This window comes from Humulus lupulus, chromosome 9 (assembly GCF_963169125.1).
Source record: "Humulus lupulus chromosome 9, drHumLupu1.1, whole genome shotgun sequence".
In the NCBI taxonomy this organism is placed as follows: domain Eukaryota; kingdom Viridiplantae; phylum Streptophyta; class Magnoliopsida; order Rosales; family Cannabaceae; genus Humulus; species Humulus lupulus.
In genome coordinates, this window is record NC_084801.1 from 10,156,043 (window position 1) to 10,178,703 (window position 22,661).

General features: G+C 32.4%; 3 protein-coding genes across 4 annotated transcripts; 2 read left to right on the forward strand and 1 right to left on the reverse strand.

The window, feature by feature from the left end:
- Nucleotides 1-856: 856 nt before the first annotated feature.
- On the forward strand, nucleotides 857-2,362 carry LOC133799407 (uncharacterized). The gene has a single exon (XM_062237429.1). The coding sequence runs from the start codon at nucleotides 857-859 to the stop codon at nucleotides 2,360-2,362; it is 1,506 nt and encodes a 501-aa protein (XP_062093413.1).
- A 5,331-nt stretch (nucleotides 2,363-7,693) lies between these two features.
- LOC133800591 (uncharacterized) lies at nucleotides 7,694-12,451 on the forward strand. Of its 2 annotated transcripts, none has more exons than XM_062238589.1 (11): nucleotides 7,694-7,869; nucleotides 8,160-8,339; nucleotides 8,428-8,483; nucleotides 9,341-9,406; nucleotides 9,537-9,644; nucleotides 10,166-10,232; nucleotides 10,418-10,502; nucleotides 10,722-10,882; nucleotides 11,336-11,437; nucleotides 11,626-11,848; nucleotides 11,935-12,451. In XM_062238589.1, exons 1-11 carry the CDS (start codon nucleotides 7,828-7,830, stop codon nucleotides 12,066-12,068), a joined length of 1,224 nt encoding a protein of 407 aa, XP_062094573.1. In that variant the 5' UTR covers nucleotides 7,694-7,827; the 3' UTR covers nucleotides 12,069-12,451. The 2 variants fall into 2 exon arrangements, with proteins under 2 accessions (XP_062094573.1, XP_062094574.1); XM_062238590.1 differs by having other exon boundaries at nucleotides 7,695-7,869; nucleotides 8,187-8,339.
- Nucleotides 12,452-13,484: 1,033 nt separating this feature from the next.
- Nucleotides 13,485-15,710, reverse strand: LOC133800657 (uncharacterized). Its single transcript, XM_062238685.1, has 5 exons — nucleotides 15,453-15,710; nucleotides 14,786-14,947; nucleotides 14,442-14,681; nucleotides 14,283-14,342; nucleotides 13,485-13,792 (listed from the first exon to the last, which is right to left on the reverse strand). Exons 1-5 carry the CDS (start codon nucleotides 15,561-15,563, stop codon nucleotides 13,688-13,690), a joined length of 678 nt encoding a protein of 225 aa, XP_062094669.1. The 5' UTR covers nucleotides 15,564-15,710; the 3' UTR covers nucleotides 13,485-13,687.
- Between the last annotated feature and the right edge of the window lie 6,951 nt (nucleotides 15,711-22,661).

Below are 22,661 nucleotides of genomic sequence, written 5' to 3' on the forward strand. Positions count from 1 at the left end.
AATTCTTTAAATTCTTTTAAAAATAATATCTCTCTTTCTCTCATACTTTCTTGTTATTTCATATTTAAAATAAATAAAGATTATAAAAAAAAAATTTGAATAGTTTAGGGTGCGAAAAAACTAAATGGTTTGAATGAAATCCAATAAAAAATAAAATAAAGTAAGAATTTTTAGGATGATCAAAAGAGAATATCGCATATATGGTGATGCTGGAACTCTGGAATCTATTTTCTACACATTAAATTATTCATAATTTTCAGAAAATCTCTGGGAGGTTTGATGTAACTAAATTGAACACGATTATGTAAAAAAAAATTCGAGTTTCAACTTATCCATATATGTAAAAATGCATAATTTGGTATAGTACCACAAAAAAATATACAACACCATAGACATTTCCTTAAATAAATAGAGAAATAAGTATGGTGTATTATAAAAATTAAATGTAAATAATAATAATAAAAAAAATTATGACAGTTTGGGTTAGTTTAATTTCACAATGGAACCTCTGCTTTAAAAAAAATATTTTTGAATTATATATTTTGTTAAATAATTAAAAATAGTCCTAAATATGAATTTTGTCAAAATATTTTTGACTTCGGGCTTTATTTACGGTATATTAGAGCTCAGTTTATGGTTAATCAGTTAGGCTTGATTTGTTAGCATTCTTGGTTAACCAATTCTGTTTCATTTTAGTTAGGTTTGTTATCTTTGACTTGGACCTTTCTCAGCATTTATTTAAGCTGATTTGGTCCCCATTTTAACACACTTTTGATATACTTTTTGACTGAATGATAAGTCTTCTTACTCTAATATGGTATCAGTGACCATCTGACCTTTCTTTTCATTTGTTTCCATGGCACGAACAAGAGCTACAAGTCTTCGAAATACAAGCTCCGTTCCTCCTCTTCAGGATCCCTCAACGACTGCTACTGATTCTTCTCTTCCGAATCCTGATGCTCCTCCTCAAGAACCCCTAATTTCTAGGGTTCCGAGTTCTCCCATCCATGTCTTGAACCGTTTCTCTTCGTTCTCTGTTCTTGATCGACCTGCCCATGAAGATGGTAGTAGTCCCTACTTCTTGAGCATAGGAGATCACCCGGTACTTGTTCTTGCCTCTCCTCCCCTCGCAGACAAGAATTTTCAACAATGGAGAAGGGATTTCAAGATTTCCATTCGGGCTAAGAACAAGCTCCCCTTCCTCAACGGAACTCTCCCTCAACCAGCTGAAGATGATCCTCTTCTCAATCAATGGCTTCACTGCAACCACATGGTAATGCCTTGGATACTTCACTCTGTTTCCCCTGACATCAAAAGTAGTATTCTATTCTTGGACAGTGTTGCTGCTATGTGGAATGAACTAAACAGCAGGTTTGATCAAGGCAACAGACCTAAGATCTTCGATCTTCGAACATCTCTCATCAGCCTTCATCAAGGTGATGACTCTGTAAGTTCCTACTTCACTAAACTAAAAGCTATATGGGATGAGATTACTGATTTATGCCCTAGACTTCCATGTACTTGTGCTGCTTCTACTGATTCTCTTGATTTTCTTAACCAAGAACATGTTCTTCAATTTCTCACGGGTTTGAATGAATCTTTTCATGCTGTAAAAGCCCAAATATTATTGATAGATCCATTCCCCTCTCTTTCAAAAGTTTTTTCCATGATTATTCAAGAAGAAAATCAAAGAAGACTTCAGCCATCTCACAACACAACATTCATTGCTGCTGTCCCTCCATCTGTTCCACCTTCTACCTCTCGCACCAAGAAGATGCGTCCCACCTGTACTCATTTTCTCAAACCAGGGCACCTCAAGGAGAAATGTTTTTTCCTTCATGGTTTCCCCCCGGGTTATGGTGATAGATGCAAATCTGATTCTGTCAAGACTAATCAAGTTTCTGTCTCTACTTCTTCACCAAGTGCTCCGATCATTTCACCATCTCAATTGGAACTCAGCCAGCAACTTATTGCTCTGTTAAGTCAACAGCTGCATCATACCTCTTCCCCAAGTGATACTCTTCCTCAAGTATCCAATATCACTGGTAAAATTGTATCTTCTCCTTCTTTTTTTTGGATAGTAGATAGTGGTGCCACACATCATGTTTGCCACTCTACCAAATTTTTTATCTCTTTTACCAATAACATTCTTGATAAATATGTTACTTTATCTGGTACTGATGTTCATGTAAACAAAGACATATTATTAACTGATGTTCTTTACATCCCTGAATTTCGGTTCAATCTTTTTTCTATTTCTGCCTATCTTCACAACAGTCCTAACTCTATTCTCTTTGATCATACTGACTGTTTTCTTCAGGGTCCTCAGCTGACTTCAAAGATTGGGATTGCTAAAAAATAGGCAACCTATTCTTCATTCAGCAAGATCATTCCTTATTACATTCGGGTTCTACCAATTCTTCTCTTTCACATATATCTACTGCTGTACTTACCTCTAGTCATAATAATACTTTGAACACCACATGTAATAATTTGAACCAATGGCACTTTCGCCTTGGTCATTCTTCTGTACAAGTTTCAAAAGCTATCAATAAAAATTTACAATTTTCAGATGCTTCTCAAGATAATGTGTGTTCAATTTGTCATCTTGCTAAACAAAAAAGATTACCTTTCAATCCTCAAAATAATATGGCTGCCTCTCCTTTTGATTTAATTCACTTAGACATTTGGGGTGCATTCCATATCATGAGTTTAGAAGGGTACAAATATTTTCTGACTGTTGTTGATGACCACACAAGATATACTTAGGTTTACATGCTTAAGACTAAATCTGAAGTTCAAACCATTATACCTCAATTTTTTAACCTTGTTGCCACTCAATTTTCGGCTTCTATTAAAGGTATTCGGACTGATAATGCAAAAGAGTTTAATCTTACTACATTTTATGCATTGTTCATTATCACTCATGTGTCGAAAGACCACAACAAAACTATATTGTTGAAAGAAAACATCAACACATTTTAAATGTTGCACGCGCTCTTTTATTTCAATCTCAGTTATCTCTTCCTTATTGGTCATATATTATCAATACAACAGTTTATCTTATCAATAGAACCCCTTCTATGATTCTAAAAAAGAAAACATCATTTGAATTACTTCATAATAAACTTCCTTGTTATGATCATCTTCGTGTGTTTGGTTGTCTTGCTTTTGCCTCTACTTTAGATAGTAAACGACATAAATTTTCTCCAAGGTCCAAACCTTGCATCTTCATTGGTTACCCTCCCGGAATGAAAGCATATATTCTTCTTGACATAGAAAGCCATCAAATTTTTCATTCTCGGGATGTTGTTTTTCATGAGAATATTTTTCCATTTAAAAATAATCTATCTCATCATAACATTGATTCTTTGTTCTTTCAATCCATGTTGCCCAATGCAGGGACTGACTCTTCTTTAGAGCCTGTTTCTTCTCAATCTGAAGCTTCACATCAGCAGCAAGATTCACATATTTCATCACCTATTCCTCATTCGTCTACTTCTGGACGTGTTCTATCACGCCCAAAATATCTTGATGATTATGTTTGTAATCTAACTACCTCTACTGCGCATCCCTTACATGATTTTTTGTCTTATGATAGGCTTAATGAATCTTTTCGGGCTGCCATTCTTGCTGCCAATACTATTATGGAGCCCACTAGCTACAAACTTGCATCTGTCATACATGAATGGCAGCAAGCAATGGCTGTAGAACTCAAGGCTTTAGAAGATAACAACACATGGACAATAGTTTCTCTTCCTCCTGGATATCACACCATAGGCAGCAAGTGGATATACAAAGTAAAATATCAAGCCAATGGCTCCATTGACAAGTATAAAGCTAGATTAGTGGCCAAAGGCTACACCCAAAAACAAGGTATTGATTACATTGACACATTTGCCCCTGTTGCAAAATTTAATACCCTCAAATTATTATTTGCTCTTGCTGCAATAAAAAATTGGTCATTATCTCAGTTAGACATTAACAATGCCTTCCTTCATGGAGACTTAAATGAAAATGTCTACATGAAACTACCAAAGGGTTATCAACCCAAAATACCTTTACCAAACAATGTTGTTTGTAAATTAACCAAGAGTCTATATGGCTTAAAACAAGCCTCAAGACAATGGTACACAAAACTCAGCACATATCTTATTTCAAATGATTTTAAACAATCATATTCTGACAACTCTTTGTTCATCAAGAGTACTTATAACACCTTCATTGCTATATTAATTTATGTTGATGATATAGCTATTGCTTCTAACAATGACTCTGTTGTTTCCTTATTTAAACAACAACTAAACTCAGTTTTACGTTTCTTTTTGGGGCTGGAAATTGGGCGCTCAAATAGTTGTATTTCTGTATCTCAGCGCCCTTTTACTTTGCAGCTCTTAAATGACACAGGTTATATGGGCACCAAAGTTTCCTCCACTCCTATGGAGCCAAATACTAAACTCAGTAAGGATGAAGGTCCTCTCTTATCTGATCCTACAGCTTTTAGACGACTAATTGGTAAATTAATTTACTTAACCATAACTCGACCTGACATCTCCTTTGCTGTGAATCATTTAAGTCAATTTTTATCTTCTCCTAGAATGCCTCACATGCAAGCTGCCCATTGTATCCTTCAATACTTAAAGGGTACCTCGGGCCAAGGCCTTTTCTTTCACTCTTCTTCTACACCCCACTTAAGTGCTCATGCTCAATCTAATTATACTTCAGATTTCAGTCTTAAAATTTTTTCAGATGCCGATTGGGGATCTTGTCTTGATACTCGACGCTCAGTTTCAGGCTATTGCATATTCCTTGGCCAATCTCTCATTTCATGGAAGTCCAAAAAGCAAACCACTGTGTCCCGCTCTTCTACTGAAGCTGAATACCGTGCTATGGCTAATGCTACTTGTGAAGTAACGTGGTTGATTCCCTTACTCAAAGACTTCCAAGTCATTCACAACAATCCAGGAATCTTATATTGTGACAGTACCGTTGCAATCCATATATTAGAAAATCTTGTTTTTCATGAGAGAACAAAGCACATCGACATAGACTGTCACATTGTCCGCGACAAAATTCAAGAAGGCTGCATCAAACTCATTCATGTCCCTACAAAGAACAATTTAGCTGACTTGCTCACCAAACCTTTATTTCCAGCTCATTTTAAGGACTTAATATCCAAGATGAAAGTTAAAAACTTGTACATTTCATCTTGAGGGGGTCTATTAGAGTTCAGTTTATGGTTAATCAGTTAGGCTTGGTTTGTTAGCATTCTTGGTTAACCAATTCTGTTTCATTTTAGTTAGGTTTGTTATCTTTGACTTGGACCTTTCTCAGCCTTTATTTAAGCTGATTTGGTCCCCTTGTTTAACACACTTTTGATATACTTTTTGATTGAATGATAAGTCTTCTTACTCTAATACAGTATCATTGACTTAGAAGATGTTTGGATCTCGATCTACATCGATATGTATGGGGTAATATTTGAAAATATTTTCATTCACTAAATTTAAATTTAGTTGACCATTTTAAATCATTTGAAAAAACATATGATCCAAATATATATATATTTTATAACAAATACCCTATTATAAATTAAGTTAAAATAAAGTGATCCAAAATGGTAAAGACTCTAAAATATATATATATAATTTCCATGATGAATTTTAAAAATAGAGTAGATGATTGTGAATTTGGGAATACTAAAAAACTATGGCATTAAATAGGGTTGCTTAGGATTCCAAACCAATCAAATTATCCTGAACTAATCCAATTACAAAAAAAAATTGGATATCCACTTACAAATGGATTGGATTGGATTTAAAAAGTTGGATGCTAATTGAATTGGATCGGTTGTTGGATGACACTCTGAAAATCCAATTAGGAGTCAATCAAATCCAACCTTTATTAAAATATATATCATTGAATATAAATATATTTAATTATGTTAGTTTATATTGGTTGTCACTTAGTATATGTTATTATTGTTGTTGTTTTGATGTTATATTAGCACTTTAGAGATATTATTGTTGTTGTTTTCATGCTATATTAATACTTTAGTTATTGGTTTGAAACTTATTAATTTTAAACTTTAATGGCTGTGCTGTAAACTTAATATTTCAGTTGTAAATGCATCGTGTTAAGGACTTAATGTGGTGATTGTAAGATTTTAATGTAGTATAATTGCTAAATATCGTTATTTTTTTGTATGATTTTTTTGTTGTATACTTTGTTTTTTATAATCTTTTTAATACTTAAATTCAAGTTAAGAAAAAAAACTCATTACAAAAATCTAATTGGATTGGATTTTGAAGCTAAATTATATTGAATTGGAATTGACATTCATTTTTAAAATCTAACATTTAATTAGATTGAATTAATTTGACAAAAAAAAAAATTCCATCAGGGTCGGATTAGCACCCCAGCATTAACTTTCTTAGAATACTCCCAACGACTCCTTTAAAATAGCTATATTCTACAATTATAGCTCAAATGGGATAAAATAGTTCTCCATCAAATGAGCTACTCTAAAATTATTTTAGCTCAATATACTATTCATTATTTACATACAGAGACAACTATTCACTCATTTATAAATATTTTATTATTATTTTTCTAACTTTTCTGTTTGATATTAGGAATAATATTATATTTATTTAGTAATATTTTTAAACTTATATACAATTTATCATTTTATATTTTGTTATAATAATTATATTGAGAATTATTTTTAAATTTTGTATTAATTTATATTTTATTTCTTTTGGAATAATATAAAATAAAGTATAATTATATTTTGATATTATATAAAGATAAATATCATAAATATTAAATAATATAAAGATATTATTGATAATGAGAGAAAAAAAATTAAATGGATAAAAAATATAAAAAAAAATAATATTTAAATGGTATAAATAAAAAATAAAGAAACTGATGTATGGTTTAATGTAAAAGTTAGAGATAAAATAAATGGTTTTATACTTTTTTAGACCTTGTGTTTTGTCTCATTACTTGTTTGGATCCTGTGTTTTGAAAAATTACTTTTTGGACCATATGTTTTATAAAATAGTTAAAATAGAACCCTAAACTCGATTTTGATGAAGAAAAAATTGAATATAACAACACAGTTTTTAAGTAGAATGATTTTATTTTTGTTATGAATTGTTAGTTTGGTAAACTATTTATGATTTTAGCTGAGAAAACATTAACCAAAATTGAGTTTAGGGTTCTATTTTAACCATTTTACAAAACATAGGGTCCAAAAAGTAATTTGTCAAAACATAGGATTCAAACAGATAATGAGACAAAACACAAGGTCCAAAAATTATAAACCCTAAAATAAATAAGGTAGTGTTTTAACGAAGTATTTTAGTGATTAGAGAAAAAGAGAATTGATAAGGGACATCAATGATGCGCAACACTTTAAAAAAGTGACGGTGATATAATTTAATATTAGATCTCATATATTTAAATTTAAAAAATATCATAAAATATGCTAACTAATTATGAAATAACACCGTAGCAATCCTATGAGAAAAATCTTATATTGGATTGGAGTACTCTTAGTTGGAAATATTGAAAGGACAACGACAGCTATAATTTACTCTTATAATAATAATATAATAAAATGAGGCAATAATAAATCTCCCACGTGTTTCTCTTACCAAATATGTATCATCATTGCTCATTCTTTGTAAGTATCATCTAAGTCTAAAGATTCCACTCCTACTCTTTGAGGAGCTGAAGAGAAGTGAAGAGAGAAATTCCACAAATCTCTCTCTCGCGCTCTCTCTCGCGCTCTCTCTCTCTCTAGATTTATCCCAATCAATGGCCGCCGACGAACCATCAATCACTCGCTGGTCCTTCATGGTAACTCTCTTTACTCTCTATTCTTACTTTCTCTCATCTCTGTTTCGTTTCCCCGAAAATAGCTTCAAATCTGCAAACTTTCAGCTTAGTTTGTTTTGGTTAGATTTGACGTGATTCGCAGTAGTGGACTATGTGTTTGTTGAATTATTTTATTTTGGTTTAGATATTGACTTGGAATTTATATATGCTAGTGTTGGATTTTCGGTTCGAATTTGGGAATCTTGATCTGTAATGGATTAGATTGGGTTAAGAATTGTGGATTTATTTCAGCTTATTATGTTTATTTTTAGGATTTTAAAATGTTTTATGATGCCAAGTTTGGTAGAAAGAGGGTGCCGGATTCGCAAAATGGCCATGCAAATGATCAATCCAATGTGAGTAATGGGACTTCTCCGGCAGCCGTGACAAATGGAAGCGCCACCCATGTCAATTCATCTGACTTGGCTATCTATGAACAGTATCGAAACCAGGTATTTTATTTTCATAACGTAATTAATTTGGTATTGTTTTACTAGCTTTCATTGAGGCTTACACGGATTTTGTGTGGTTTGTTTGTAGGGAAGGGGCTCAAATCAGCCAAATGGCGTTATTGCAAACGGAAATGGCCATATACCGTAAGATTTTTGTGATTTGTCACATGTTTACACTGCTAAAACATTGAAAACACATGTTTTGATACTTGTTTCTATCATGTTTTTGTTTGTTACGGTCAATAAAACTGTTGGATTATATTTACTGCTAGAAAAGAGAGCTAGAACTGTAGAACTTTGCGGCCTAGTTAGAGAAACAGAGTTGAACTCCATTTTGTTTAGAGAATTGTAAAAAGAATTAACTATAATACTAATATTAAAGTAGAGATCTAAAATCACTTTTTAATACTCTTGTACATTATTAGTGAGCCCAATAGAAACTGAAGACATTTTTATCCCATATAGATGCAAAAAGAGAACCAAATTGAACTCATGTCCTCAACTTTTACATATATTTTTCCGAAGAATCCACTTTCCATGTTGGTTAGGCCATTCTTAGCCGAGGCTAATATATTTTTTTTCATACTCCAGCTATTCCTATGCATTTCCTTTACTATAGTCTATATCCAATTATTCGAAGCTTGATTTTGGTTTTTTGTCTTTGCTTTTCTGCTGATGAAAACCTCTTGAAAAACAAACTTTGTGTAGTTTCCAACCTACAATAACAACTTGATTTTCAAGCAAGAATCACTACAGATATCAAGCTATTAATATGACAGGCCAATCTGCAGATTTATGTTAAGCATTAAGTGAAATCTATAATATGAGTTATATTTTATTATGGTATAGTGTAGTATTATAGACCTTTAAGACACCGACAGAAACATTAGAGCACATGGACAAACCTTGAACCAATTATAAGAAATTAACATTGATTTTCAGGTTATGCTGATATCTCTTCTTTTCTAGTGACATTACTGATTTTATTCTCACATTTGAAGGCAAAAATCTCTGCTCCCTGCGTTTGAATCTGCAGAAACACGTTCTTTAGCAGAGAGTATATGCAGGTGAGTAACACAGGGCTTTCAAGTGGTGTATTTCTAAAACAATTGCATTCCTTTTTGGTTTATCAATGATGTAAAAGCCTTGCGCATATTTATTTATATGTTTTTCAAAATTTTACATTATGCGGTGCAGGGACATCGTTCGTGGGACTCAAGATGTTACATGGGATAGTATCAAGGGTCTAGAGAATGCCAAACGTTTACTTAAAGAAGCAGTTGTCATGCCAATTAAATATCCCAAGTAGGTCTTGTCACTGAGCACGAGTCTGGCTTGTAAACTTGGGTTTCTTAAAATAAAAAGTTAGCTTGTCGAATTTGTTATGATTTCTATTTGAATAATAATTAGTATAGCTTCAAATTGATTTTCACATCTAGTATTGCGTTTCTTTGTTTGGAATTTGTCTCCATGGCTTCTTTGCTGGATGTCACGGTTGCAACTTAATTTGTTATTGGACCTTGCCTGTTGGCTTTGTGTTTATGTGTGCGTGCTTTACAAATCTGTCACAATAACTATGTGGACCATCAAACAGGACTCCATAAAAATCTATCTACTATCACAATAAATATGTGGACCCCCAAACACTCAATAAAAATCTAGAGCAATCATTATCTGATTTTTTTATGGGAGATTTTTAGCTTCCAATTTGATTGATAAATGTATTATGCATATATCTAAATATATAATTATATATATATATATTGGTAATACAGTGGAGAAAGATCATTCCACAACTAACCTGATTTTCCCTTTTTCTTATATAGGTACTTTACTGGTCTTTTATCACCATGGAAAGGTATTCTCCTTTTTGGCCCTCCCGGAACAGGAAAGGTTTGTGCGTTCTTCAGTTAATTATTGGGTTTTTCCATTCTAACAAGGTCCTTTTCACTATGCTACATTAGAAAATAAATTGTTCACACAGGAACATTATTGATATGTTACTATTTAACTGCTCACTAATCTTACTTAGCTATTGATTTTTAGACAATAAAGTGATTGCAACTTCAATATTGCAGACCATGCTTGCCAAGGCTGTTGCAACTGAGTGTAATACTACTTTTTTCAACATTTCAGCATCATCCGTTGTCAGTAAATGGCGTGGTATGTAATAGTGAAGCAATTCTTTTTGTCATGGTTTCCTTACTTTTGAACAACACAATTCTATTAATATCTCAATGCAGGAACAAACTTTCTTAACATGGTAAAATTATATCACCAAGGACTTATTATTCAATGAGTTTGTTTTCACAAGGGAAGTAAATAGTCTTTTAAACATAATCATGCAGTCATAGTCTTAGTGCATGTCCATTTACATTGCAGGTGATTCTGAGAAGTTAGTGAAGGTGCTATTTGAGGTGGCAAGGCACCATGCTCCATCAACCATATTCATTGATGAAATTGATGCAATTATTAGTCAACGTGGTGAAGCGCGCAGTGAACATGAAGCAAGTAGGCGTTTGAAAACTGAACTTCTCATACAGGTGATATTATTTCTTTTTATTCTAAATCTCTGTTCTCTAGTTTTCTCGATTAGTTGCTTTGTTTTATACGTATCACTGTTAGCATACCTTATTGCATCACTATCTTCAGTAAAGCGTTATACAAGTCCATCATAACTCGCATTATTTGGTTTTGTTTAGTACTAGAAAGTTATGCTTAAACTTGATGACTAGATACCATTAAATTTATTGATGCTCCGGGAAAAGCTATCAAAGGCAACAAAGTTACAAAAATCTAAAGTCCGTAGTTTTACAGCATCCCCATTGTCAATTTATCTTCAAAGGCGTGTAAGCATGTAGGTTTATTCGTCAATATTCTCAGTGGCTGTCTGGTCCCACAGTTAATTGTATTAAACGTTTTATAATCAATGTGTCTACATTTGTAAAATATCAATTGAATTCAATAAGAGTTGACTAACTTGGGTTTGATTATAGATGGATGGTTTGACCCGGACAGATGAACTTGTTTTTGTGTTGGCCGCAACAAATCTTCCCTGGGAACTGGATGCAGCCATGCTCCGCCGTCTTGAGAAACGTGTATCCTTTTCATTATAGTCAAAATATACCTCACTAACGCAATCAAATGCATAACTTGGCTATACTTTTTTTTTTTTTTTGAAAAAGAACTTGGCTATACTATTTAGTTCAATACTGGATAACTTTGCATACAAGCAATGTCTAATGTTGGTTGTATGGTATCTGTTTTCATTAACCATAATAAAAAGATCTTAGTGCCTCTTCCGGAACCAGAAGCAAGAAGAGCTATGGTTGAGGAACTCCTCCCATCAAAGCCTAGTGAAGAGAATCTTCCTTATGATATATTGGTAGAAAAGACAGAAGGTTTCTCCGGTTCGGATATCCGGTTATTGTGCAAAGAAGCGGCCATGCAGCCATTGAGACGATTGATGGCACAACTTGAAGATAAACCTGAAGTGGTGCCTGAGGACGGTAAGTGCCTCATGATTTAAGCTCCCTCTAAAGTCCATTTCCATATCTACTGCCAAGCTAATATTAATCCAATTTGGGTTTTGCAGAACTGCCTAAGGTTGGACCAATCACTCATGAAGATATAGAAGCGGCGCTCAAGAACACGAGGCCGTCTGCTCATCTCCATGCTCACCGCTACGAGAAGTTCAACAGTGACTATGGCAGTCAAATACTCCAATGAAGGCATGATAGAGTTTGTCTCTAATGTTTTTTCTTCATCTATTTATTTTCTACAATAATCATTCTTGGAGCCGGGGAGGGACTATTGAGTGTTGGAACAAGAGAAAAAGTCTTTATGTGCAAATACCAAATAGTGCTTGGTTTTGGTGGTTCTCTGATTTTTTTTTTTATTCAATAGGAAATAGCTTCGTAGCTTGATTTTATGGACTAGGTGGAACTGTTTTTTGATTGTTTGGTGATGTCCTTTCGTGTCATTTAATGAAAGTAGTCACAAATTGTTTGGCTTACTTTACTAGCAAATAGTGCGTGAATTTGTGATGTAAAATATTGCCCATTTTGGTATAATTGTAATTTTATGTATTTAATTCTGTTTGTACTATGAAATTGTTGTGTAAAATTAATATTTTAGTATTTAATAAATTAAAAAAATATATTATGTAATTATTAAATTAGTGAAATATGTAATAAACTGAGCTACAAATATATTATTTAAAGCAATTAAAATATTTAATTTTTATAATTTAATTATTTAATCAAATTTCATATATATTTTTTTTTTCAATAATTTATATAATATATGAGTACGTATAAAAAGTAATTATACATTCTTATATTTTTAAAAATCGATTTTAGTTTTAATAATTTCATTAATAAACTGTTATTTATTTATCGAACAATTTAATTTAATTTTCTTTTTTCAAATTAACCTTTTCCAATTTTTCTAAAATCTTTACCAAACTGAAGTAAAATAAGGAGGATTTCTCCATGTAAAGAACAAATCTGAGTTTTGACGTTTCATTTCTCTTGATCCTCTTTTTCTCTGTTTGATCATATTAATTTGTTTCGTATGCAAAATGCTATAATCCTGAATTCAAGATGCTATAATGTCAGAATGCTATATTATCTACATTTCATACCATATTTAGTATAATATCTATAATTTTTTGGATAATGTAGTACATGTTTAATTTTAATATAATTTCTCTCGCATTCTTTTCTTAATTATTGTTTTATATATTTTCAGCTATCCAACAATAAGTCACTCACATTCTTTTCTAAATTATTGTTTTATATATTTTCAGCTATCCAACAATAAGTAAATTTTGTGTACACTCTACAATTATCATAGGCAGATTCACTTTAAATTTTTGGCATAGGCAGTTTCACTCTAAATTTTTTTGCGTGTTATAATGAGTAATGATATGTGCACCTAAAATATAGATATGATAATTTAGCCTAGCCAATCATATTTATTAAATCCGAGATCCACTATTTTAAAAAATGTTTGAGTATTTGAGTACGATGCACGTATCATTCTAATACATTCTCCAGTTTTATGTTATGAATGCTAGACACAAACTTTCTTGCACATTTTTAAAGCGAGGCCATTCGAGTAAAAAATCACTCAAAACTCGTGTTATGATACTGCAAATCATTCAGAAACGCTCAATTGAAAACTACTTCATAACAAAATGAGTCCTCAAGTGCAAGTTTCTAACAAACTCAGCTTAAACTCGTTCTAAGACATTAGATTTAGAGAGCCAAACTAATAGCAAGTCATAACCAAATCTAAACACAAGACAATATACCAAAATCACTGAAAATCTTTATTCATGAACCCTAGTTAAGCCCTTTCAAAGGATCGGTTGGCTTCCCAGACCTTGCGTCGGTCCATGCTTTCGCAATAGTTCGCTTCATATCCTCATCCCCATCCTCGTACATATTCTACATATCACACAACTCAGGTCACATAATACAATCAAAACATGTGAATTATAATCATATCAGAAAATAATTCAAGCACATTTTCACAATGAAAGTAGAAGAATGACACTGAGACTTTGTTGCAAAATAACTCAAATAATCACAATTGTGATTTACTCCCACAAAATCTGAAGTTTAAGTCTCTCTTAGTTTTAACTACATAGTAATTGCTATAGTATTATGTTCGTAAAATATTGTAGGGTTAAGCGAAATTTTTTGTTAAATATAAAAGGAAAAAAAACACTTTGTTGCAACATAGTCTGGTTGAGCGTGGTTTTGAACAAGATCAAACGTATATGAAAAATATCAATTTGTAAAAACATAGGCATTTTACTTAAAATCACCCTTTCACAAGAATCATATATGATTTGCATAAACAAAATCCCAATAAAATTATTAAGAGAGGAGAAAAAATCCACAAGTTGTTGAACTCAAAACAAGAGAATCTCACCTTCATCAAGTCCATGATTCCTGCCATTGGGTCTCGTTCCTTATCAAGCTTTGGCTTCAGCTGTAAAGATCAAAATAATAATAACAATAATTAAGTTACATAACTGATTATGATTAGCATAATTTCTCAAGTCCCTAATCTAAATCATGAAAATATTACCTTGTCTTCTTTATAGTACAAGTCCAACCAATTTCCCTTGGACGCTTTAATAAGCGTGAGCACAACCCTAGTAGGCTTAACCAACACCTTACACTTCTCAGGGACAATCTCCTTGTTCAGTTTTGGAATAGCACATCGATAATTCTTCCCTTTAACATCATGGAATTTGATATCAAAAGACATGGGCTTGAACTCAGTCTCTAGTCTCTCCTGATCAACTCCCTCTAAAGAGATATATAACTAGAAATGAAAAAAAAACCCATCAATTAGACATATACCCCAAAACAATCATAGGACATTAGTGCAAATAAATCCATAAATTACTTGTTTAATAACATTCTTACCTTGACTTTATCATTATCCTGCTCCCAACTAAACGAACCTAGAGTAATGTAACTCACAGATGGAGTTGAGGGAACCTTGGCCGCAGTTGAGCTATGGGTTGGAGCTTGGGATATTGGTGGTGTGATTTGAGATGTGGGTGCTGTGGCAGCCTCTTTAGACATCTGTTTTTCACAAAAGTCAATACACTTCATTTGTAAAATTTGTTATACTCATATATATAAGAGCCCTCAAATACACACAAAAAGGTCACTCAAACTATATTTAGAACAACGATTTGTTTTATATAAATATATATATGTGTGTGTGTGTTTCAATCTTCCATATACCCTCAATCATGGCCTTCCCCAATCGCCATCTCTCTTTCTAATTTTTCAAAATTGATTTTCATTGGCGAACCGTAAAGAAGCTAAGGTTCTACCTACCGGACTATACATAGAGATTCTGTATACATTATGCGTAAAATCATATATTACTGATATTGTAACGTATTAATCTTCTATTTATTCCTGAAAGGAGAACGTATCCATGTTTACACACATATGATGTATATATACATATTGAGCTCCTTGGACACTATTGTGTGCTATCCAGTAGTAGGATGAAAATAAATACAATCCATATGGAGAGTTTATGCATACGAATATGAATATGTGAGAAAGAAGAGACCTTTTCCAAGTTGCGAATCTCAGAGGAGATGAGATTGAGGACGCGAGGCCTCTTGGCGATGCTCTGGAAATGGCGGAGTTCCTCCAAATCTAGCGCTGCCTCCTCTGCCATCTTACTACTCTTCTTCTAGCACCAAAAACCGTCGTCGATTGGGCGATGATTTTCTCTCAGCAGCTTGTTGTGACCGTACAAGAGAGCAACAATGGAGTCCGGAGCAAGAAAAATGTATAGAGAGAGAATTGGAAGGGTTGTTTGTTTGGAGAAATTCCTAGAACCCTTTGATTTGGAAAGAAAGTTCTGGATTGTACGAAGTTGAGACACGTGTCATTTTCTTTCTTTAACTTCCTGAGTTTTTTTATCCCAATGGTCCCTCACTTCTTACCTTTTTCCGGTAATATACGTTCTTATAATTTTTTACTTTGCTAACTAGCCCCTCATTTTAGTAAGTTTTTATTGAAAGAAAATTTTGTTATACATTTTTTTTTTACGTTGGATGTGGGGGATTTGAATTTGACCCCACTATAAAGTGGATTTAAGGTGGAATAAAATAAAACAATTTTTTTTTTTTTTTTGAGAAATAGACGTAACTTCATTAGAAAATCAATAGAGTTCAAGTTATCAGGAAATGATTGGGTTTAGGGGCATTCCAAATTACTTCATTGTCTAACCCTAGGACAGTTTTTGCTAAATGATGAGCTAAAGTGTTAGTTTGTTTAGGTATGTGAGAAAACCTAGCCAAAGGGATGCAAGACAATGAAATTCTAATCTCATGAATGAGATCAAACAAAGGGGATAAATGGAGATGGTTTTATTAACCAACATAAGAGAATATGTTTCTATGTAAGTAATGGGAAGCTTTGTATGTTGACACCAAATGAGTGTTTGTCTTAATGCTTGAGCTTCCATTATAAGAGAGTTGAAATTGTCTGGCATAGGAATCATGAAACTAGCTTTGACTGATCTTGTGTGGTCTCTGGCTACTACCTCTAACCCAATTTTATTGCTGGTACAATCAATTCCAACATCTACATTAAGCTTGAGGGTTCCTTTATCAAGTGGCTTCCATTTGATATTCTCTCTGTGAATTCTAGAATGATTGTTTTGATGAAATAACTAATTAGCTTGGGCGTCCTTGAAATCTTGAAGGTAGGAGAGAGACCAATCTGCCACCTGTTTTGGATGAGGCTGAGGTTTCTTAAAAATAAATTGTAATGTCATGGATAGTCAAGATCGTTAAACTGTGTGTTTATGAAGGTGCAAGACTTGCTAATCAAGTCATAAAGTTGAAAACGTGGTCATAAAGTCGTATTTAGGTAAAGATTAAAAAGTTTTAGTTATAAACAGATAATTTTTCATATAAAATGAATGTTTAGTACATGGCATTACAACAATTTTTAGTATATATTACATTAAAAAAATGACACATATTTAAAAGTGTTATTAATAAGCAATTAAAAAAAAAACACGGACCCCATATGTGCAAAATTATTTGGTGCCATATGAAATATAACTAGGCGCCAAATGAAAATAAGAGACATGGAAGACACACAGAAAACTTGTCTCAGCCTCCGAACCCCTAAGCCTCCATTGAATCCCTATAATGGGAAGCCAGATAGAAATAAGCTCACAGAAGAGCTCAAGAATCTCCTGAGCTGCCATCATATTCTCTTCCCTGATTATATGCTCTACCTAAAATGACAAAATCCCAATAAGATCAACCATTCAAATATATTCCAAAGTGAAGAAAAAAAAAACCAAAACAAGAAATTATACCCTAATTCTAGCAGTAGCTGTAAACATTAGTACAGATTCACATCAGAATCCAATAACTTATGAAGCAACTCTATAATGAAATCATTTAAATGAAAAGTGTTGCTATGAAAATCAAAGAAAAATTCTCTGTTTGGTTGCTATGAAAATTATGCATTAATTAAGATATTATCGGCAATCAAAAACTTGTTTGTAATAAATAAAGCAATGGTTCTACACACATATATTTCATCTCAAGAAGCAAAATCTTTGTTTGGTTGCTAAGAAAATATATGACAAAAAACTTGGATCCTACTGTCCTAGTTTCCGATCTCATAATTCTCATTAACCCAGAAATCAAAATTGAAATGTCACTATGACGCCCCACGTCACTATGGCTGCTTTCTGGAATGACGACTGGCCCTACAAACCAACACGAGTCTTTTCAGCATGCTTTGTCCTCACTCACATGCTTCCTAGGAAAACTTCCCAGAAGGTCACCCATCCCTAGATTACCCCAGGTCAAGCATGCTTAACTTTGGAGTTCTCAAGTGATGGGCTACCGAAAAGAAGATGCATCTTGTTGATATAGGTAGTACCCATCAATCCATTTAAGCCATCTTCAACTGTGTAGTCCCATACCTACACAGTCTTAGAATCATCACACCTGACCTTCCCCAGGCGGTGTGGGATTGCACAGCTTACGCGGTCTTTCCCCTTACGAATCATGGGATTTTGACTGTCACAATCACCCCCCCTTACGGGCCCAACGTCCCCGTCGGCCACACTTCCGATTGGGTCAAGGCTCTGATACCATTTGTGACGCCCCACGTCACTATGGCTGCTTTCTGGAATGACGACTGGCCCTACAAACCAACACGAGTCTTTTCAGCATGTTTTGTCCTCACTCACATGCTTCCTAGGAAAACTTCCCAAGAGGTCACCCATCCCTAGATTACCCCAGGTCAAGCACGCTTAACTTTGGAGTTCTCAAGTGATGGGCTACCGAAAAGAAGATGCATCTTGTTGATATAGGTAGTACCCATCAATCCATTTAAGCCCTCTTCAACTGTGTAGTCCCATACCTACACAGTCTTAGAATCATCACACTTGACCTTCCCCAGGCGGTGTGGGATTGCATAGCTTACCCGGTATTCTGACTGTCACAGTCACAATTCACTACACAAAATATCTTTACAAAAAAAAAAAAAAAAAAGATACCATTTTGCAATATCTTTCTCAAATGTATAGATTAAGAAGAAGAAAAATAAAGATTTTCAAATAAGAGAAGTTTTGGATCAGTTTAGCATTAGGTATTGATTGTTTGATGTTTTTTTTTACTCATGGTTGTTGTTTCTATTTAATGGAAAAGTTTAAGGGGTTTGCGTTTGTTTTTTTGTGCATGATTTGATCTATTTTTGTTGTTCTTAATCAGGCTGGCCCTTATATGTTTTAGTTGTGGCAATTTGTGTTTTCAGGTCTTTACTTAATCAGGCTGACCCTTATATGTTTTAGTTGTGGCTGTCTGTTTTAGTTCTGAAAAACAAACTTAATTTACAGAAAAAAAAAAGCAAAATAAAATAACATTAAAAAAAATACTAACATGATCTACAACCCATTGTATTGATTTGATGTTTTTTTTTACTCATGGTTGTTGTTTCTATTTAATGGAAAAGGTTAAGGGGTTTGCGTTTGTATTTTTGTGTATGATTTGATCTGTTTTTGTTGTTCTTAATGAGGCTAGCCCTTATATGTTTTAGTTGTGGCTGTTTTTGTTGTTCTTAATGAGGCTGGCCCTTATATATTTCATCTTTCAGGCTTGCCCTTATATATTTCATTAATAGATGAATCCAAGTTTTTTATGTACACATTTGTAAATTTAGCAATACTAGTCTTCATTCTTTCATACTTCCTAAGAAACTTTGTTATAAATCTGTACACCATGAAAAGAAACAATATTTGATGATCAACAAGTGATTCAATCATTTACATGTTGAAATTTGGATGTGGAACTTGTTGTTCTGGCTTGGTTAATGCTTTTAAATTTACTTGGTAATCGATCTTAAGTGCTCATTTTATTCAATATCATACTTATTTCTGTTTCGTTTTTCTTTTAGTAACTTTGATGACATTTTCCTCTAGTATCTTGAAACTAAGATGTTGAGTTTTGGAAGGTCATATATCAAAATGTATCCATTATATATATATAAATTTGTTTGATAATGTTTTTATATATGTAGTAATATTTTTCAATTAAGTAAACTTCATAACAAGTTAAGAAATCATTAGAATGTATAATATGATTTAATAAGAAATCTTATTGTCGTTTTATGTGAAGAAATATTAGCATCGATATCTTATATTGATGTGTGGATCTTTAGTTTTTATTTATTTTTATTTTAATCTGTTTATGATATATTAATTTTAGATTTTAAAGATCATCAAGAATTTATTCAAATTGATTTAATTTTAGAACATTGGAGGATTATATATGATTAAATGAATGGATATTGTTGATACAGATATTTATAATAATATGGGAATAATTGAAACTTTGTAATAGAATGTACATACATGGATATGGTTTAATAATATTTATTCTATGAAAGGGAAAAAACTCATCAATTTAATAATAACAATAAAGTTATTTTCTCTCAAGTCAAACCCAGTCAATAAAGGAATTGACACTACTACAAATATAGGCTTTCTCTGCACTTTTTTTCTAGCATTAAATTAAAAACGCAGAGAAAATGTTCAAATGAGTCTGAAACACGAAGTGGGAAAAAAATAGACTTTTCTCTGCGGTTTTCTATACAAAACTGCAGAGAAAGCCCGTACCCTACATAAAACCCTCGACTCACAGCCTTTACTCATTTTTCTAATTTCTTCTACTTTGGCAGACCCGAGAGGAACGGCGCAACCCTTCTTCCCCAGCCACGGTTAGTGCTCTTTTCACCTTTTTTTTTTAGTTTTTTTTTTTCATTTTCTTCCATATTTAGGCTACAACTCATGTAAATATACATATATATTGATTTGTTTTGAAGTTTTAGGGCAAAAATGAAGATATATTGATTGAGTATAATGTGTTTTGAATGTATGTTTATAGGGTGATTTTCAAGCTTTTTTCCAACATTTTTGAACGTTTGTAAAGGATTAAAAGACATTTTTATTGTTCAAATTAGGTATTGATCACTAAAACTTGATTTTTTTTTGTTTTTTTTAATTATTTTAGTTTTTTGTTATTTTTATATTATTTATCTAGTTTGTATGTATTTTGATTATGTTAATATTAATTATGTTTACTCCTTAACATGTATTGTATTTGACATAATTTTTTATGAAATGTATATATATAATATTAAAAATTAGTTATCAAATTAGGTTATAATATTGAAAATATATATATAATTAGAATTGAAAATAATTATATATAATCGAAATTGAAAAATAAATTTTTTTTTTTATTAAAATGGCTTTCTCTGCGGTTGTATTAACAAAACTGCAGAGAAAGGTACCCTTTTTTTATTCAACACAACCGCAGAGAAAAGTGTGGCTTTTCTCCGTGGTTTTCATACCACTTTTCTCTGTGGTCGAATACACTGCGCTTTTCAATACTCTTGAAAACCGCAGTGTATTAAGTGAAAAAACCGCAGAGAAAGACCTTTTTTGTAGTAGTGTGAAGACGATTATAGTTGACTGAGATCTAATTTTCTTATGATTTTTTTTTCAGTTGGTTTTTCTGATTCTCTTTATATGCTTTTGTTACATTTATTTTCTAATCTTTCAATGATATCTACCCTATGTGACATTTATTTTTCTCACTTAAATGTATATATGAAAATGTCAATGATATTTATATATGAAAATGTCAGTAAATGTGAACTGAATCTAATTTTCTTAGGTTTGATGAAATTTGAACTTTTGGTTCGTATTACTTATATTGGTATGTAATTTTTCTTTCATTTTAGTGGCTTCATTGGATTTCAAATTGGAAGGAAACTTTATTTACAACAGTTTGCAAGAGGTATGTTCTCTTTTATTTTTGTTAAAATATTTTGCAAATGTTAGAGGAGTTTGAATATCTTAGATATTCATCCATAGTGAAGTAGGTCCTGAGATTATTATTATTGTGTGTTGCAGTGATAACGGAAGGTTGAGAACTTGTGTGTCTTAGGGAAGTAGGATCTAAGAAATTTGTGTGCTGCGGCGAGATAAGGAAGAAAACTTGTGTGTTGTTTGAATATTTTGAATTGATAATGGTAAATGGTTGGTTAATAAATATGTCTGGAATATTTTTGATTTTATATAGAACCGATGCGGTTTCATCAACTGAGGCGAAACGCAGGTATAGTATTTTAGTCCTAAGTCGAATCTTTTAAACCCTAAAATTCAAGTCTTGCGCTTTTCACCATGGTAGCACAAATCTGTTATAGCATAAGATAATTAAAAAAAGTATAATATAAGACATAAAAGTAGATCAACTAGCAAACATATTATATATGTTTTATAAATATCCTATATATATACACTAATATAGGAAAGAAAACATATATAAAAAATATAAATATTTGTTGACCTATGACTTGAAAATGAATATATGATTGAGGCATATGCCTCACGAGTTTTGAAACGTAAAGGTACTGAGGCGTAAGTTTTGAATAAAATTTGAGAAATGTGAGTTTCGATACTTTTTCTTGGCGCCTTATTATGAAACGAGTTTCGAAACGTAAGTTTCGAACATTTTTTTAAACCATGTTACAGATGAAGCCAAGCAAGCATGATATTGAGAATTTGTGAAACCAAATTCTACATATCATATATATAAACTCTTTCTTTCTACTTGTTGAGTCCATTAATATAAATATATTTTGTATTTTTGCTTAGGTGTGTTAGAACTGGACAATTAAGTTGGTGATCATGTTGGATAAAAATTGGCTACGCTTCAATAGGTAATAAGAATTAGGGATTTAATTAATGCCAACTTAGTAAAATTAGTAACTTATTATATTTGTTACTAATATATTATAAATATGAACTTGTCTTTGAATTGTAGAGCCTCGGATGAGTATAGAGAAGGTGCTAAGAATTTTGTAGACATGGCAGAAAAGCTGGCTGGTTATCTAGAAAAGTTATTGTGTCCATGCAAAGTTTGTCTTGTATGAACACTTAGTCATTTATGGGATTGATCCAACATACAAAATATGGTTTCATCATGGGGAAGAATTATCAATAGATGATGATATAGAGACAATGGAAACCTTTGATTCTGACAACTTGTTTAGGGCTACAAATATTGATGGTTGTGATTTTGAAAGTCATGTAGAAGGTCATGATGATACTTTTATGGAAAAAATAAAAGATGCAGACACTCCATTATATCCACAATGCACTAAATATACTAAGTTATCGTCAATTGTTGCATTGTATAAACTTAAAACTACTAATGGATGGTCCGACAAA